The sequence below is a fragment of the Schistocerca piceifrons genome, chromosome 8 (genome assembly GCF_021461385.2).
Source record: "Schistocerca piceifrons isolate TAMUIC-IGC-003096 chromosome 8, iqSchPice1.1, whole genome shotgun sequence".
NCBI lineage: Eukaryota > Metazoa > Arthropoda > Insecta > Orthoptera > Acrididae > Schistocerca > Schistocerca piceifrons.
This window is the reverse complement of record NC_060145.1, coordinates 15,732,793-15,751,718: the sequence shown is the minus strand read 5'-3', so window position 1 is coordinate 15,751,718 and position 18,926 is coordinate 15,732,793. Positions and strand designations below refer to the sequence as shown.

At 42.1% G+C, this 18,926-nt stretch overlaps 1 protein-coding gene across 1 annotated transcript in view; it reads left to right on the top strand.

Annotated features, from left to right (window-relative positions):
- Positions 1-18,713, top strand: part of LOC124711697 (UDP-glycosyltransferase UGT5-like) — a 71,261-nt gene extending 52,548 nt beyond the window's left edge. The window contains exon 5 of the mRNA XM_047241898.1: positions 18,322-18,713. Within this exon, the coding sequence (XP_047097854.1) occupies positions 18,322-18,631 (310 nt within the window). The 3' untranslated portion in view covers positions 18,632-18,713. The remainder of the gene's footprint in view (positions 1-18,321) is intronic.
- The last annotated feature ends 213 nt before the right edge of the window (positions 18,714-18,926 follow it).

Genomic DNA, 18,926 nt, shown 5'->3' with positions numbered 1-18,926 from the left:
TCAACAATGAATTGTATGGTGTGCACTGTTGAAATTCTGTATACGGTCCCTGGAATAATCAAAGACACTAATGAAGGCGCTACGAAGATGTTCCATTCTTTCATGGAAGTTCACCAGACTGGTGAAACCACGCTCGTACTACATTCAGTACCTCGTTTCCAAGTTTTCATAAGCTTGAAGGACACCCGATTTCACTCGAGAATGTTCATGTCGCATACTCGCTTGCCATGCGTAAGTAAGTTGTCAACACAAAGACGATCCACTCCCAGTGGACTCTGTCTGTTAGAGCAGTGCATCTTTGCATAACAATTGCGAGTTATCTCTGGGACGCACGCAGAAGCTTTGACTCGTGACAGCCAATCAGTGTGCTGGACACTTACGTTTCTGTTGGAACTCCTTGGAGCTCTGCACAAAGCACACTGGTTACTAGCAGAACATGGAACTGACGTATTTCGAGATGGGTGCATTCAAACGACAACAGTCATCAATACGATGAGATCTCAGCAAGTGACGAGTATTCTGTTAATATTAGTATGATTGTAATTCACACGTGCTTTAAGTTTATGCAGAACTGTGTTCCTTTTCGCGTTGCATTTTGCATTTGCAGTTACCATTGTGATTGTTATGCCTTTTTTCCCTTTTTTGACCTAGCTGAAACACGTCATAATCGCTACACGCTTCTCATTTAACCATTGGTAAATACAAGTGACTTACCAAGAGACTCACACACGAAATCATGTTTCCGGGCCTTGTAATATTTTGAAATGTCTTTGAAATACAATGTCCGGTGGAGATGTTAAAAGGTTTGATCTCACGCTTTGTATTTATCCATAACTGAAAATCATATCTACGTCGTCTATTTGAAACATCGTATTATATTTTTCATACCTTTGGACATCGCAAATTTGTTAACTTGCACACCTATCTTTGTCATGAGTTCCACCCTACTTCAGGATGCCTAAGATTTGCCTCATAAAAAGTTCCCCAATTCACTTTCTTTGCAATTAATTGAGGGATAACGAGACATAGACACACAGCAGATGCAATTATTTTCGGTAAGTATTTTACAGCACCACTGGTAAGAATACATCATGTGATACTTCGAGACACATTGCGGCGGAGACTGCGTCGTCGGAACTTATTACCTCTTCCACACCATCTCATAGATTTAGAGGTTCTTAACCACTATAGGCCACAAATGACAAAGACGTTTGTCTTACTAAAAGGATAAAACTATCTTGTAAACAGAAAAGGGAAATATATCTTGTAGCTAGAAGGAGTAATGATCCCGAAACAGTCATACATTATAAAAATTAATGCACTGTATTGAAAAAAGTTTTTAAAAAGTTCAGAAATATGTGCATTATGTCTGGGATTAGCACCTCCGATAATAATATGAAAACTATTTGGAATATTGTTAAAAAGGAAACAGGGCAACCGAGAGCACAGGAAGACTGTATTTCTATCAGACTCAATGAAAAGTTTGTCAGAAGTAGGAAATATTTTTCATAACAATTTTTAATTGTTGAGGAGAAAATGGGATCCAGCTGTGCATTAGTATGCAAGGCTGTCTATGCAACCTGATAAAACTGCTGTATATGCAATCTGATAAAACTGAAATTCAACACACCTTTCCTACTGAAATTAGGAAAATAGTAAATTCACTCAAAAGTAAAAGCTTTCCAACAGAGCACTAAAAGCTTGTTCTGAACAGAGAAGTAGGATTCTGAGCCACATATGTAGTAGCTCACTGAAACAGAGCATTTTTCTGGATAGAGTGAAATTTGCTATTGTTAAACCATTGCACAAAAAGGGAGATAGATCAGATGGTACAACTATCGCCCAATCTCGCATCTGACAATTCTATCCAAAATTCTTGAAAAAGTAATGTATCCCAGAGTAGCTTCACACATTTGTAAAAATGAAGTAGTAACATGTCGTCAATTCGGTTTCCAGAAAGTCTTTACAACAGAAAATGCTATATATGTTTTCACTAATCAAATATAAATGGTATGAATAACTGATCATGACCATGAAATTCTTCTAGATAAGCTTAAGTGTAGTGGTATGAGTGGGACAGTGCACAAACGGTTTAATTCATATTTCACTGAAGAGTGCAGAAGGTTGAAATTAACAGCACAAATAGTCTGCAAGAATTAGCAGAGTCCTCTAACTCAGGAGGTATGGTGCCCCACTGAGGTCAGTCTTGGGTCCCTTATTGTTCTTAACATACAATTGATGACTTTCCACTCTATATTCAAGAAGATGTATAGCTAGTTGTTTTTTGCTGTTGATACAAGTGTAGTAGTCACCCCCAACAAACAGGAATTAGCTGAGGATATTGAAGATAATGTCTTTAAGAAAATTATTAAGTGATTCTCTGCAAATCGACACTCACTACATTTTGAGAAAACACAGTATAAACAGTTCTGTACCTTAGATGACATAACACAGTTGACAAATTTATACTTTTGAAACAAGTATGTTGCTAGGCAACAATATTCAAAATTTTTGAGTGTGGGGACTGATTATAAATTGAATTGGAAGAAACACATTGATGATCTGCTGAATTCACAGCTACTTATGCTATTAGGATTATTGCGACTTTGGCGATAAAATTGCAGTAAATTAGCCTACTGTGCCTATTTTCATTCACTGCTTTCATATGGCATCATATTTAAGGGTAATTCATCATTAAGAGAAAAACTATTCATTGCACAAAAGTGTGTAATCTGAATAATAATAGAAAACCACCCAAGATCACTTTGCAGACACTTATTTCAGAAACTATGGATATTCACAGTACCATCAGAACACATATATTCACTTATGAAATTTGTTATTAATAATCGATCCTAATTCTAAAATAATAGCAAAGTACATAGCTACAACACTAGAAGAAAGGCTGAACTTCACTATTGTGGGTTAAATCTGACTTCAGCATCGAAAGGGGTGAATTTTGCTGCCACAAAAGTCTTTGGTCATTTAACAACTAGCGTTTAAAGTATGACAGTCAGCCAACCAACATTCAAAAACAAATTAAAATAATTTTTGAATAAAACTCCTTCTACTCAATAAATATGAAGTAGTAACTGTAAAAAAAATCATATTGTGTAAAAAACTTATTAAAAACTGACATGTTCCACATCATTACAGAATATATAATTCTTGATCTATGGAACAAGTATTAATGTAACGTAATGATGCTCTACTGCCTTACTGTTTCTCTATAATCCTATCCGTTCGTCTTCTACTGTATTCCTTTCCCCAGTTACAGTACATCTTTGTGTAATGCTCCCTTCGAAACTCTCAACAATCTCTGCTTCTTTCATTATTTCTGGTGTCATCCCCCTAATTTCCTATGGTTTTGCAATCTCTTCAGTTTTAATTAGTAATTCATAAGGAATAAATCGTGGTTAGCGTTCACATCTGTGTCTGCAAATGCCTTACAGTTTAACATCTGGTTCTGAAATCACCCTCCTACCATCATTTAGTCAACATTAAACTTTCTGGTGTTTCAGGCCTCTTGGACATGTGCAACATTCTGTAGTGTCCTGTGAGTGGATCCGGATGGTAGCTCATACTGTCTATAGTAGTGGAGTGGCTCGTCCAAATCATAGCCCTGATGCCTGAGGATACAAGGCGGAAATATTTTCAGACGGGGAAACTCGGTGGGAAAATAACTAAGACTCAATGAGCGTGTAAGAAACAAAATTTTCTGTGAGCTGTGTTAGTATGTGCCTCATGAACTTTTACTTTATTTACATTTTTCCTTTGCAAGCAGTTCTCTTCCTTCATTTATACTTATGTATTTTACCATACACATTCACTTCTTCAGTTCACCATCAATCCTGTAAAACATTTATCCTATGGACACAATTAATCACATATTCAACATGACTCTTTATATTCACGTACGCAATTCCTTTACTATGCATACTTTTGAACAAAGCATCTCGCTTACTGTACACACATGATAATCTTCTACTTGTCGAGGACCATATACGTCACCACTTTCTCACAAACACTTTATGAATACACCATTTGTAATACACATATTTGCACAAAACAAATCTTTTATAAGGAATACATGATGGTTTCTATTTCTTTTAATTCTTGTTTGCACAAAGCAACCTTTATGGTAAACACATCATGATCTCTTTTTTGTCACAAGCAATATCATTTTATCATGAACACTTCACGAATATGCTACTTCTTTTAATGCATACATTTGAACAAAGCAACTATAATCATAATGTCTTTTCTTGTCAAGTTTCCCCCGAATTTCAGCTCGCTCCAACCGAACATACAGTTCATCATGGAAGTGGAAAAAGATGGTATCATATCATTCCTAGATGTCACGGTTACAAGAAAAGTAGACGTTACACTGGGACATAGTGCCTACCGCAAAGCAACTCACACACAGTTATATCTGCAGGCCACAAGCTGCCCAACGCAGCAGTGTCTGATGCTCTTTGGTATGTAGACCACATGTGGTCTCAGATACCGACAGTCTGCCTGGTGAGCTACAGCAGCTAAGAACGGTGTTCCAACAAGACAGCTATTTTGACAGACAGATATGCCATGGATTCCGTTCCAAGCAGGGATGTTAATGAAGTGTGGAGGCACACATTGCAACTGCGTTTTTGCCCTATTTTGGCGATATATCTTTAAGAATAGAAAAATCCTCAAGAGACACGACACGTAGTGTGTTTGTCGACCACTAGCAAATTTGAGGAATTTGTTGCGTTCAATCAAAGAAAATTCTGGCTTTAGGATACGTGGCGTTTACAAGAGACCATGCTAATGTGGAAAATCTTGTATTGGGCAGACATGCGGAACCGTGCAAGAGCGTTGTGTTGAACACAGTCGTCATACACGCCTGGGCCAACCTGATACATCAGTTTTCAAGAAGAGTCGTCGAGCAGATGCGCAAAACTATAGCCTTATATCTCTGACATCGATCTGTTGTAGAATTTTACAACATGTTTTTTGCTCGCGTATCATGTCATTTCTGGAAACCCAGAATCTACTCTGTAGGAATCAACATGGATTCCGGAAACAGCGATCGAGTGAGACCCAACTCGCTTTATTTGTTCATGAGACCCAGAAAATATTAGATACAGGATCCCAGGTAGATGCCATTTTCCTCGACTTCCGGAAGGCGTTCGACACAGTTCCGCGCTGTTGCCTTATAAACAAAGTAAGAGCCTACGGAATATCAGACCAGCTGTGTGGCTGGATTGAAGAGTTTTTAGCAAACAGAACACAGCATGTTGTTCTCAATGGAGAGACGTCTACAGACGTTAAAGTAACCTCTGGCGTGCCACAGGGGAGTGTTATGGGAACATTGCTTTTTACAATATATATAAATGACCTATCAGATAGTGTCGGAAGTTCCATGCGGCTTTTCGTGGATGATGCTGTAGTATACAGAGAAGTTGCAGCATTAGAAAATTGCAGCGAAATGCAGGAAGATCTGCAGCGGATAGGCACTTGGTGCAGTGAATGGCAACGGACCCTTAACATAGACAAATGTAATGTATTGCGAATACATAGAAAGAAGGATCCTTTATTGTATGATTATACGATAGCGGAACAAACACTGGTAGCGGTTACTTCCGTAAAATATCTGGGAGTATGCGTACGGAACGATTTGAAGTGGAATGATCATATAAAATTAATTGTTGGTAAGGCGGGTGCCAGGTTGAGATTCATTGGGAGAGTCCTTAGAAAATGTAGTCCATCAACAAAGGAGGTGACTTACAAAACACTCGTTCGACCTATACTCGAGTATTGCTCATCAGTGTGGGATCCGTACCAGGTCGGGTTGACAGAGGAGATAGAGAAGATCCAAAGAAGAGCGGCGCGTTTCGTCACAGGGTTATTTGGTAAGTGTGATAGCGTTACGGAGATGTTTACGAAACTCAAGTGGCAGACTCTGCAAGAGAGGCGCTCTGCATCGCGGTGTAGCTTGCTCGCCGGGTTTCGAGAGGGTGCGTTTCTGGATGAGGTATCGAATATATTGCTTCCCCCTACTTATACCTCCCGAGGAGATCACGAATGTAAAATTAGAGAGATTCGAGCGCGCACGGAGGCTTTCCGGAAGTCGTTCTTCCCGCGAACGATACGCGACTGGAACAGGAAAGGGAGGTCATGACAGTGGCACGTAAAGTGCCCTCCGCCACACCCCGTTGGGTGGCTTGCGGAGTATAAATGTAGACGTAGATGTAGATGATAGCGGAGTATTGCCTGGACACTGAGTATCGTATGTCTAAGGAAAAGACTGAAATTTTATCCCCAGCGTCATCTTCCTGGGACTGGGTTCTTAAGGAGGCCGTGCATATCCGTAAGGCGGGCAATCTTATCAACTGGATGCAGGCATCCAACTAAGCGCCACCTGGAATCCGGCAATGACTGCCATTGAATTAAAATAGAAGAAACAGGAACTTACGATTCATGACTCTACACAACGCACTGCTCAGATTTAACTTAGTCTTTAACCACAGAAGCGTCAGGCAGTACAGTCATAGCCTAGAGCGCATGTTTAAACTGGCTGTACTATAGTACTTAAACTTACGTTTAAAGTACGTTTAAGGTATAATAGTAAACGATGATATTGACAGCGCCAAAGATGAAATTGCTAAAACGGCATCTACCACCCCGTTAAGACGTTGAACAGTTGTATCGACGAAACATTGTGGAATTTGCACAATAGGGCAAACGCGAGAAGCGAATTTGCAACAGATCGGTCGGGAAAGCCTGAAAAGGTCAAATCTCTACAACATTTAATCTGTCGAGAAATACACAGAATTACGTTCAGAATTACTATACTTAACCCTATGTAACTCCAAATGGGCACACAACTTAATGAAAACCCACTAAAAGCAGTTTCGATCATACCAAATGTCATTCTACAACTCGTCCAATTTATGAACTGCTGCATTTAAGTCATCTGTCTTTTCACATGCTCATCAAGTAAATTCAAAGTGCATTCAATTATATTCCTGTTTTCTCGGTTAACAATATACTTATACATCTATACATTTTCAAGCTTGGAGCTACATCATTATTTGTTATGTTTCTTCTAATAATAGTTTCTGCTTATATCAGTTATTGGGCACCATATCCTCTACACTTACCCAGAAATTTCAGTTTGCCTTACCACAAACAACTACATCAGTGGGTTCACTATCACTGCATAACAATGTAAGACCTGTCAGATACGGGAAAGAAAATTATTATTTGTGGGCACTTCAATGTTGATTCACTGAAAGAGTGTAATACGAATAATGACATGGGAGTCTTACTCGGTTCTTTCAATTTGACATCTGTCATTGATTTTCCTACTCAGGTAGTAAAGGACAGCAGCACATTGATGGATAACACTTTTATAGACCAAGATAAGTTTAAAAACATAAATCTTGTCCTGTTGAGAATGGCCTTTCTGATCATGGTGCTCAGCTACTTACAGTATATGACATAGCTCGATTCAGTAATGCAAAACTACCCTCCAAAGTTGTGCATTCAATTAATGACTCAACAATTAGAAATTTCAGGGAAAATCTTCCGCAGTTAGACTGGGATGAGGTGTACAAGGGACCCGATGCTAATTTAAAATATAACTTATTTCGTGATACATTTGTAAGAGAATTTGAAAACTGTTTCCCTAAGACAGTAGTTAAATCTAATTATAAGAAACCATGCAAAAAACCTTGGTTTACTAAAGTAATAAAAATATCTTGTAACCACAAAAGGGAACTGTATCTAACAACAAGAAAGAGTAATGACCCAGAAACAGCCAAATATTATAAAAACTACTGTGCAACATTAAGAAAGGTTATTAAAAAGTCCAGAAACATGTGCTTCATGTCTGAGATTGATACCTCTGGTAACAAAATCAAAACAACTTGGAACACTATTTCAAGGGAGACAGGGCAACAAAGAATACAGGATGACGGCATTACTATCAAAGTGGATGGAAACTTGACAAACAACAATCTGGAAGTCGAAAACATTTTGAAAAATCACTTTTTAAATGTTGTAGAGAAAATAGGATCTAAATGTTCATTAGAGGAAGCAAGGCAGTTAATGGAAGAGGCCTTATCCACACAATTTGATACAATTGAAATTCCACCCACCTCTCCTGAAATTAGAAAGATAATAAACTCTCTCAAGAGTAAAGGCTCACATGGAAATGATGGCATTTCCAGCAGGATTATAAAAGGTTGTTCCGAAGAGATAAGTGGGATTCTAAGCCACATATGTAATAGCTCTCTGAAGCAGGGTATTTTCCCAGATAGACTGAAGTATGCCATTGTTAAACCACTGCATAAAAAAGGGGATACGTCTGATGTCAACAACTACCACACAATCCCTCTTCTGACTGCTTTATCCAAAATTCCTGAAAAACTAATGTATTGTACAGTAGCTTCACACCTTTGTGAAAATAAAGTTTTAACAAAAGCCGGCCGAAGTGGCCGAGCGGTTCTAGGCGCTACAGTCTGGAACCGCCTTGGGCATGGATGTGTGTGGCGTCCTTAGGTTAGTTAGGTTTAAGTAGTTCTAAGCTCTAGGGGACTGATGACCACAGCAGTTAAGTTTTTTAAACAAAATGTCAGTTTGGTTTCCAGAAAGGTTTTTCAACGGAAAATGCTGTATATACATTCACTAACGAAATATTAAATGCTCTGAGTAACTGGAAGTCACCCATTGGGATTTTTTGTGATCTCTCAAAGGCTTCTGATTGTGTAAATCATGGAATACTTCTAGATAAGCTCAAGTACTATGGTATGAATGGGACAGCACTCAAATTATTTAAATCATACCTAACTGGAAGAGTGTATAAAGTTGAAATAAACCACATAATATGCAAGAAACTGGTGACTTCTTAAACTGGGGAACAATCAAGAATGGGGCGCCGCAAGGTTTGGTCGTGGGTCCTCTGCTGTTCTTAATATATATTAATGACTTGCCATTCTATATTCACGAAGATGCAAAGCTGGTACTTTTTGCCGATGATACAGGTATAGCTATCACACAACAGACAAGAATTAACTGGTGAAATTGTAAACGATGTTTTTCAGAAAATCATTAAGTGGTTGTGATTCTTGAGTTTCTCCCGGCGTATTTGATAATCAAAATATCCACGGGTGTACTGCCGGTCTACAGTGTCCAACGGGCACAATATTTGGGCAATTATACATGTCGCCATCATCAGGTGAACTGACGGACTGAGCTCCTGTGAACGTGCCGGCACGGAGATCCGTACACTATGGCTGCTCAGGGGGAACTGGGTTCGGTCGCGGCAGCGGCCGATTTAAATACCCTCCGCCCGCGGCGCGCTCACTCCGCCGTCCGCGCCCAGCGCCACGGTCGAGCGGTGGAACAGGTTGCGACGGCGTCTGAGATGACGTCAGTGTGATGGCTCTGTTCGCCGTGGTCGTCACAACTATACATTTGCTCGATTTACTCTTGGTTAACCCAATCGCTGGTTCCCAAGCCTTGCTGAGATTATAGCCACAGTTACGGTTTATGAGGTCGTCATTGGTGCGAATTTCGATGGCCTCTCTAACAACGCTGTCCCAGTATCTTGACGTCTGTACCAGAATCCTCGTGCGTTCATACTCCGTAGCGCGATTTTCCGACAAACGATGTTCAGCGACCGCCGACTTGCTCGGATACATCAGTCGAGTGTGCCTCTGGTGTTCACGGCATCGATCCTCGACGGTACGCATCGTCTGACCAATATACGACTTGCCACATTGACAAGGAATCTGATACACGCCGGCCTTCCTCAAACCGAGGTCATCTTTGACGCTCCCCACCAGTGCACGAGTTTTATTCGGAGGACAAAACACAGTTCCGACCCGGTGTTTCTTCAAAATGCGGTCGATTTTCCCCGAGAGTGCGCCTGTATATGGGATAAACGCAGTGCCTACCTCCTCCCTCGTGATTTCATCCATCTCAACAGGTTGTGCTGTAGCGGTTGGGCGGAGAGCACGTTGAGTCTGCCACTCTGAGTACCCATTTTTTCGAAATACAGTTCTCAGATGTTCCAATTCCTGGGGTAGACTCTCTGCGTCAGAGATAGTGCGCGCCCTATGTACTAGAGTTTTAAGCACCCCATTCCTCTGTGAAGGGTGATGGCAGCTGTCTGCGTGCAAATACAGATCAGTGTGCGTTGTCTTCCGATACACCCCATGGCCTAGGGTGCCGTCAGGCCTTCTCTTGACCAAGACGTCAAGGAAAGGTAGTTTACCCTCCGTTTCAGTGAATTTGATGTTGGGGTGTATGGAGTTTAGATGTGTAAGGAAGTCAAGGAGTTTATCCATACCATGTGGCCAGATGGCGAACGTGTCGTCCACGTAACGGAAAAAGCAAGTAGGTTTCCATTCGGATGACGACAGGGCTTCCTCCTCGAAGTTCTCCATGTACAAATTCGCTACCACCGGTGAGAGTGGGCTACCCATGGCGACTCCCTCCGTTTGTTCGTAGTATTTTCCATTAAAAAGAAAATACGTGGAAGTCAAGACATGCCTAAAAAGTTCAGTGGTCTTCTCGTCAAACTTCTGACTAATCAATTCTAGTGACTCTCGCAGGGGTACCCTCGTGAACAAGGAAACGACATGTATGATCGCCGAAATATTGTGCCCGTTGGACACTGTAGACCGGCAGTACACCCGTGGATATTTTGATTATCAAATACGCCGGGAGAAACTCAAGAATCACATCATACACCTTTATGGGGAGGAGATGTACCGCAGCATGAAGAAATTTGAAAAGTTGCGCCACCGTAGATGTCGTTTGCTAAGTACTCTTGCCTTTCTAAAGGGATGTGGTTCCGAGAATGTTGTTCCAAATTTTGCTAAGCTTATGCATCACATCGATTCTGCAGCAGCTAAGAGTATCAAGAAACGAGCCAGCCTCGCATTGGTACGTGAGAGAGTGCAATTCACCCGCCGGAGCCTTGAGTTTATCTCACAGGAATTACTCAAACTACATTTGCAACTGGCTAGTAAGTTTACTTCTTGTTCCTGGGATTGGATTGATGGTGTCACCTGGGTGTCAGCTGATTCCGCCCATAAAAAGGCTACAGGACGTCAAACAGCTAAGTTCTCACGTCTCCTTGACAAACCATCTCTGCAGGTTCCGGGCAAGACTGTCATCAATTTGAGTGGCGTGGTGTTAAGTGATGATGCGGTCTCGGTTTTGCAGAAAGGTCTCAACTTCGCTCCCACCCCCAAATTCACTCCGGTCGCAGAAATTGTTAGTGCTGTTGAACAGGTTGCAGCTCGACTCCCGCCTGAATCAGCTGAGGAAATACGTCGTGAAACTTGTCGTGCGTTGACGAAATCCAAGCCGATGAAGTCAAATATCACTAGCAAAGAGAGGGCGGCCATTCGTGATCTGAGGGAGCGCTCTGAAATTGTTGTCTTACCGGCTGAGAAAGGCAATGCTACAGTTGTTGTCTCCCATAAGGACTACACTGATAAGATGCACAGCCTGCTAAATGACGATTAATACCGGAAGATCAGCGTTGACCCTACAAAGAAGGTGGACAACAAGACGAGGTCGCTTCTCAAGGACGCAGATTTACTGGAGGGTGACGCTAAGAAATTGTTACCCCAAGGTCCGGTACCGCCTAGACTATATGGACTCCCGAAGGTTCACAAAGAGGGGGTACCATTACGCCCCATTGTCAGCAACATCAGGGCACCTACATATTTGTTGGCCAAATACCTGACGGGAATATTAAGTCCTTATGTGGGTAAATGTCCTCATCACATCCGTAATTCCGTGGATTTTGTTAAACGCCTTGATAGCTTCACGTTGGGTGAGTCAGATATCATGGTGAGTTTTGACGTCGTTTCCTTGTTCACGAGGGTACCCCTGCGAGAGTCACTAGAATTGATTAGTCAGAAGTTTGACGAAAAGACCACTGAACTTTTTACGCATGTCTTGACTTCCACGTATTTTTTTTTAATGGAAAATACTACGAACAAACGGAGGGAGTCGCCATGGGTAGCCCACTCTCACCGGTGGTAGCGAATTTGTACATGGAGAACTTCGAGGAGGAAGCCCTGTCGTCATCCGAATGGAAACCTACTTGCTTTTTCCGTTACGTGGACGACACGTTCGCCATCTGGCCACATGGTATGGATAAACTCCTTGACTTCCTTACACATCTAAACTCCATACACCCCAACATCAAATTCACTGAAACGGAGGGTAAACTACCTTTCCTTGACGTCTTGGTCAAGAGAAGGCCTGACGGCACCCTAGGCCATGGGGTGTATCGGAAGACAACGCACACTGATCTGTATTTGCACGCAGACAGCTGCCATCACCCTTCACAGAGGAATGGGGTACTTAAAACTCTAGTACATAGTGCGCGCACTATCTCTGACGCAGAGAGTCTACCCCAGGAATTGGAACATCTGGGAACAGTATTTCGAAAAAATGGGTACTCAGAGTGGCAGATTCAACGTGCTCTCCGCCCACCCACTACAAAACAACCTGTGGAGATAGATGAAATCACGAGGGAGGAGGTAGGCACTGCGTTTATCCCATATACAGGCGCACTCTCGGGGAAAATCGCCCGCATTTTAAAGAAACACCGGGTCGGAACTGTGTTTTGTCCTCCGAATAAAACTCGTGCACTGGTGGGGAGCGCCAAAGATGACCTGGGTTTGAGGAAGGCCGGCGTGTATCAGATTCCGTGTCAATGAGGCAAGTCGTATATTGGTCAGACGATGCGTACCGTCGAGGATCGATGCCGTGAACACCAGAGGCACACTCGACTGATGTATCCGAGCAAGTCGGCGGTCGCTGAACATTGTTTGTCGGAAAATCACGTTACGGAGTATGAACGCACGAAGATTCTGGTACAGACGTCAAGATACTGGGACGGCGTTGTTAGAGAGGCCATCGAAATTCGCACCAATGACGACCTCATAAACCGTGACTGTGGCTATAATCTTAGCAAGGCTTGGGAACCAGCGATTGGGTTAACCAAGAGTAAATCGAGCAAATGTATAGTTGTGACGACCACGGCGGGCAGAGCCATCACACCGACGTCATCTCAGACGCCGTCGCAATCTGTTCCACCGCGCGACCGTGGCGCGGGGCGCGGACGGCGGAGTGAGCGCGCCGCGGGCGGAGGGTATTTAAATCGGCCGCCGCCGCGACCGAACCCAGTTCCCCCTGAGCAGCCATAGTGTACGGATCTCCGTGCCGGCACGTTCACAGGAGCTCAGTCCGTCAGTTCACCTGATGATGGCGACATGTATGATCGCCGAAATATTGTGCCCGTTGGACACTGTAGACCGGCAGTACACCCGTGGATATTTTGATCATTAAGTGGTTCTCTGCAAGCGGGCTCTCATTAAACTTTGACAAAACACAGGACAAACAGTCCCACACAGTAAATGGAATGACACCATTAATAAATATAGACTTCGATCAGAAATCGGTAGCTAATATAGAATATTCAAAATTTCTAGGTGTGTGCACTGATTAGGGGTTGAAAGGGAAAAAAACACACTGAGGATCTGCTGAAACGTTTGAGCTCAGCTACTTATGCTATTAGGGTCATTGCAAATTTTGGCGATATACATCTCAGTCGTTTAGCTTACCGCGCCTATTTTCATTCTCTGCTTTCGTATGGCATCATATTCTGGGGTATCTCATCATTGAGTAAAAGAGTGTTCATTGCACAAAAGCGTGTAATTAGAATAATTGCTGGAGCTCATCCAAGATCGCCCTGGAGACACTTATTTAAAGAGCTAGGGATCTTCACTGTAGCCCCACAACATATATATTCACTTATAAAATTTGTTATTAACAATCTGAACGAATTCAAAAGTAATAGCAGTGTACATGGTACAACACTAAGAGAAAGGATGATCTTCACTGCTCAAGGTTAAATCTAACTTTGGCTCAGAAGGGGGTAAATTGTGCTGCCACAATTCTTTGGTCACTTATCTAATAGCATCAAAAGTCCGACAGATAGCCATATAGCATTTAAAAGGAAATGAAAAGAATTTCTGAATGGCAACTCCTGCTACTCATTAGATGAATTTTTGGATATAGTAAGTGGGTAATTTCCCCACCCCCACACAAAAAAGTATAAGTATTAAGTGTCATGTAATATTTTGTGTATTGTAATATGGTTCACAGACTCCTTTTATTAACCTGACACATTCCACATCATTACGAAGTGTCGTATTCATGATCTGTGGAACAAGTACTAATCTTCTGGTGCTACAAATAACCACTCATTACCCCTTATCTGTTTCCAGATTCTTTCATTTATCACTAAATACTTCCGAGTATGGCTGGGTGTTGTGTGCTGTCCTTAGGTTAGTTAGGTTTAAGTAGTTCTAAGTTCTAGGGGACTGATGACCATAGATGTTAAGTCCCATAGTGCTCAGAGCCATTTGAACCATTTTTGAACTTCCGAGTAAAATCTATGGGTGTCTGCGTAACAGACTGTAACATCTTTGCTTCGTACATCTTGTGATCATATGGAGACAAAAGAACAAACGTCTGCTTCTATACTCTGTGACTTTGATCTGTCTTTTTTCAAAGTAACTGGTCATTACTCAGCTTTACATATTGTCTTTTAGCATCATCTATTAATAGTATTTCCATCTCTGGGGTTATATATATAAATAAATGTTTCCTTGCACAAACTTCAACAGGAAGTGGCCATATTTAATACGTTTCAAAGGCACTGCTGTCTACAACGGTAATATTTATTGTGCAACTTAAAACATTACCAGCAATGAATACATCAAGATCTATTACTTTAAGCAGTGAATATCGTTTATTGACCATACATCCCATTGGGAATCTCTTACGTTTAATGTCGTCTTTTGTTAGCGCCAAATATTTGACTCCTTGCACAGGATTACTTCTGTGCGGTTCCAGAATACTTTTCTGCACATTTACAATTGCTGTATTCAGCAACTCATACTCCCAATCAAGCTCATTAAACACAAACGGAAGCTGAATTAGCTGCTCATTGATGATTATCAGTATAACGGCTTTCTGTTAGTTTCTAACTGCGCAATTCTTAAACTGTATTACATGCTGACAGAGCCTTTTACTTCTCGCTACGGAAGGTAATGTCCGATTGAAACTTGTTAGCGTCGCTTTTTCTATTGTGAATGCTCTCTCGTTAACCACAACAGCTGTTTTTGTTGTCCCTCTAACATAACACTCTTTGCCTTAAAATAAGAGGCATCATCTTCACCTAGAGTTCCAGATAATATCTTACTGATTTCCTTATCAAAATTCAGTAGTCAACGTCTTATGATTCTTCTTCCTTGGCAAACTAATTCTACACTTAGTCTTCGAGATTTTTCTATTTTATCTATCTGCCATTGACGTATGTTAGTTGGACGTATGCAAAATGTTTGTATGATACTTTATTACATCACGATATATATGGTGGGAACACTTTCAACTATTTATTGCGCAAGAATTAAACATTGTACAGATGTCATACATTTTGCATTTTGAAGAGAAACTCTGAAACTTTCTTTTTACAAACATTCGATATGCGAACCATCAGTGACCCGGTAGATGTCAATACGGTAATCGAATTCTTGCCATACCCGTCCCAGCATGGCATCGTCGACTGCGGCAGTAGCTTCCCGTATTCTCTGCCGGAGCTCTGCTACATCACGTGGTAGAGGCGGTACATACACCATATCTTTAATGTGTACCCACAGAAAAAATTCACACGGAGTGAGATCTGGTGATCGGGGCGGCAATTTCTTGAAACAGCTGTCCCCTTCTGTAGCACGGCCGATCCGTCTATGCGGCAGCTCCGTTTTCAGGCACCTACGAACTTCACGATGAAAATGGGGTGGGGCCCCATTCTGATGAAAGATGAACGGAGAGTCCGATTGCATCTAAGGCATCAGCCATTGCTGGAATATGTCCAAGTAGGAGTATCCAGTGACAGTGCTCTCTGCGAAGAAGAATGGCCCATACAGTTTTCGACGTGAGAAGGCGCAAAAAACATTTACCTTTGGGGAATCACGCTCAAATTCAATGCATTCGTGTGGATGCTTTGTACCCCAGATTCGACGATTATGCCTGTTCACTTTCCCATTAGTGTTAAAAGTGGCTTCATCGCTATAAATTAAGCAATTAACAATGCCATCCCCATCCTCATTCAATTATTGCAACTGCGAACAAAACTCAAAACGTTTGTCTATGTCGTCGTCCTTGAGCTTCTCCACTAGTTCCAATTTGAATGGTTTCACAGACAGCTTCTGTCGCAGGACTTTCCACACTGTCATTGGAGCCATTTCGAGGTCATGGGATGCACAACACACCAATTTCCTTGGATTTCTTACGTATGTCTCTTGTACACGTTCCATATTCATTTCACTCTCACTGGGTCGTCTGCTTCTCTTTGCCGGGCACAAGCAATCCGTTGTATCGAATTTGTTGTGCCAGTGGGAAATGGCCTTCCTTATTGGTGGCTTTTTACCGTACATGGTTCTAAACATCCATTGAACACCTGTAGCGCACTTGTTGTTGTCGAACTCCAACACGCAGAAAGCTCACGCCGCACCTGAACTCGCAATGTTTGCGACTAGCGCTGACTATCGACAAATCACTAAACTATACTGTGGCGATAAACATGAAAAAAAAACTTTCAGGGTTTCTCTTCAAAATGACATATGTGTGATATCTGTACAATGTTTTGTTCTTGTCCAATAAATAAGTGAAAGTGTTCCCGGACTTTATGTACAAACTTTCAGGAAACATTCCTCACACACAAAGAAAGAAAATATGTTATGTGGACATGTGTCCGGAAACGCTTACTTTCCATGTTAGAGCTCATTTTATTACTTCTCTTCAAATCACATTAATCATGGAATGGAAATACACAGCAACAGAACGTACCAGCGTGACTTCATACACTTTGTTACAGGAAATGTTCAAAATGTCCTTCGTTAGCGAGGATACATGCATCCACCCTCCGTCGCATGGAATCCCTGATGCGCTGATGCAGCCCTGGAGAATGGCGTATTGTATCACAGCCGTCCACAATACGAGCACGAAGAGTCTCTACATTTGGTGCCGGGGCTGCGTAGACAAGAGCTTTCAAATGCCCCCATAAATGAAAGTCAAGAGGGTTGAGGTCAGGAGAGCGCGGAGGCCATGGAATTGGTCCGCCTCTACCAATCCATCGGTCACCGAATCTGTTGTTGAGAAGCGTACGAACACTTCGACTGAAATGTGCAGGAGCTCCATCGTGCATGAACCACATGTTGTGTCGTACTTGTAAAGGCACATGTTCTAGCAGCACAGGTAGAGTATCCCGTATGAAATCATGATAACGTGCTCCATTGAGCGTAGGTGGAAGAACGTGGGGCCCAATCGAGACATCACCAACAATGCCTGCCCAAACGTTCACAGACAATCTGTGTTGATGACGTGATTGCACAGTTGCATGCAGATTCTCGTCAGCCCACACATGTTGATTGTGAATCGAGGAAGTACAGTACATACTGATGAAACTAAAATGAGCTCTAATATGTAAATTAAGTGTTTCCAGACACATGTCCACATAACATCTTTTCTTTATTTGTGTGTGAGGAATGTTTCCTGAAAGCTTGGCCGTACCTTTTTGTAACACCCTGTATATGCAGTGAGACTTATGCAAAACCGTCGAATAAGCTAGTATACACTAGTGAACACAATTAAGTACACAGACACAATCCACTTCTTTGCACAAGCTTGTGCAAACCAAAACTAAAATAAATCGTGTTTGTAGAGAGTAACTCCTGCTGTGGCTGGCATGTCCAATAGTCTCTGCGGCTGCAGCTATGGTAATATTGAAAATTAACTGGATAGGTAAGGTATCAAATGAAGAGCTATCAGAATGAATGCATGAAGAAAGGTCTTCTGGCCCACATACCAGGATAAGGGGTAGAAAAATCATATGTCTGTTATGGCGTCCATTAATAATTAATAGGCCACTGTGTGGAGATACACATTAGCCGAATTAAAGGGACAGCTGAAGACTAGGACATGCTAGCCCAACGGTCAGTAACCTGAAACTATACAACATACGTAAATATAGAAACGTAATTTGTATACAAGCGTAAGCATCCTTTCTCTGGAGGAGTACAGCCGTTAGTGACAACAGTGTATGGTTTACTGTCTGTATGTGACGCCTAATGAAGTATAAATATTCTATTATGTACGGTAAATCATCTATATTCCAGTAACAATAGCTGTAGTTAATTTCCAGGCCTGTAGTTTATCTACCTGTTGATTCTTGGTGTGCAGGTACCGCGAGAACGCCCAGCGGTTGTCCAGGATCTTCAACGACCGCCCGGTGAAGCCGCTGGACGAGGCTGTCTACTGGACAGAGTACGTGATCAGGCACCAGGGGGCGCCGCACCTCAGGTCCGCGGCGCTGGACCTCGCCTGGTACCAATACTTGCTGCTAGATGTCGTCGGGGCGCTGCTCGCCGTAACACTGCTGGCTCTCCTCGTCACCAGAGCAGCCTTCAGTGCGGGACTGCGGCTACTGAAGTGGACTGCTGGCAGATCCAAAGCTAAGGGGACCAGCACCAAGTCCACCAAGAGGGACTGATAGTTGTCTTATTATTTATATGTCCTATATAAGCAATATGAACATTTCTCAGTCAACCTAATAAATCGTGTTTGTACAAATATAGGATCTAACAATGATTACTCAACTCACGACTGCAAAATCTCGCCCCCTTGTTATCCCTGATGATCCACCCACCCACTTAAGCAACACTCATGCCTTCAATCATGATCCACAGCCAATTTTTGCGTCCATTCATACCTTGCATATGGATAGCATCTGAAGGCAATGCAGTCAACATTTCCTCCATCACCAAATATTCTGAAGCCATTCACGC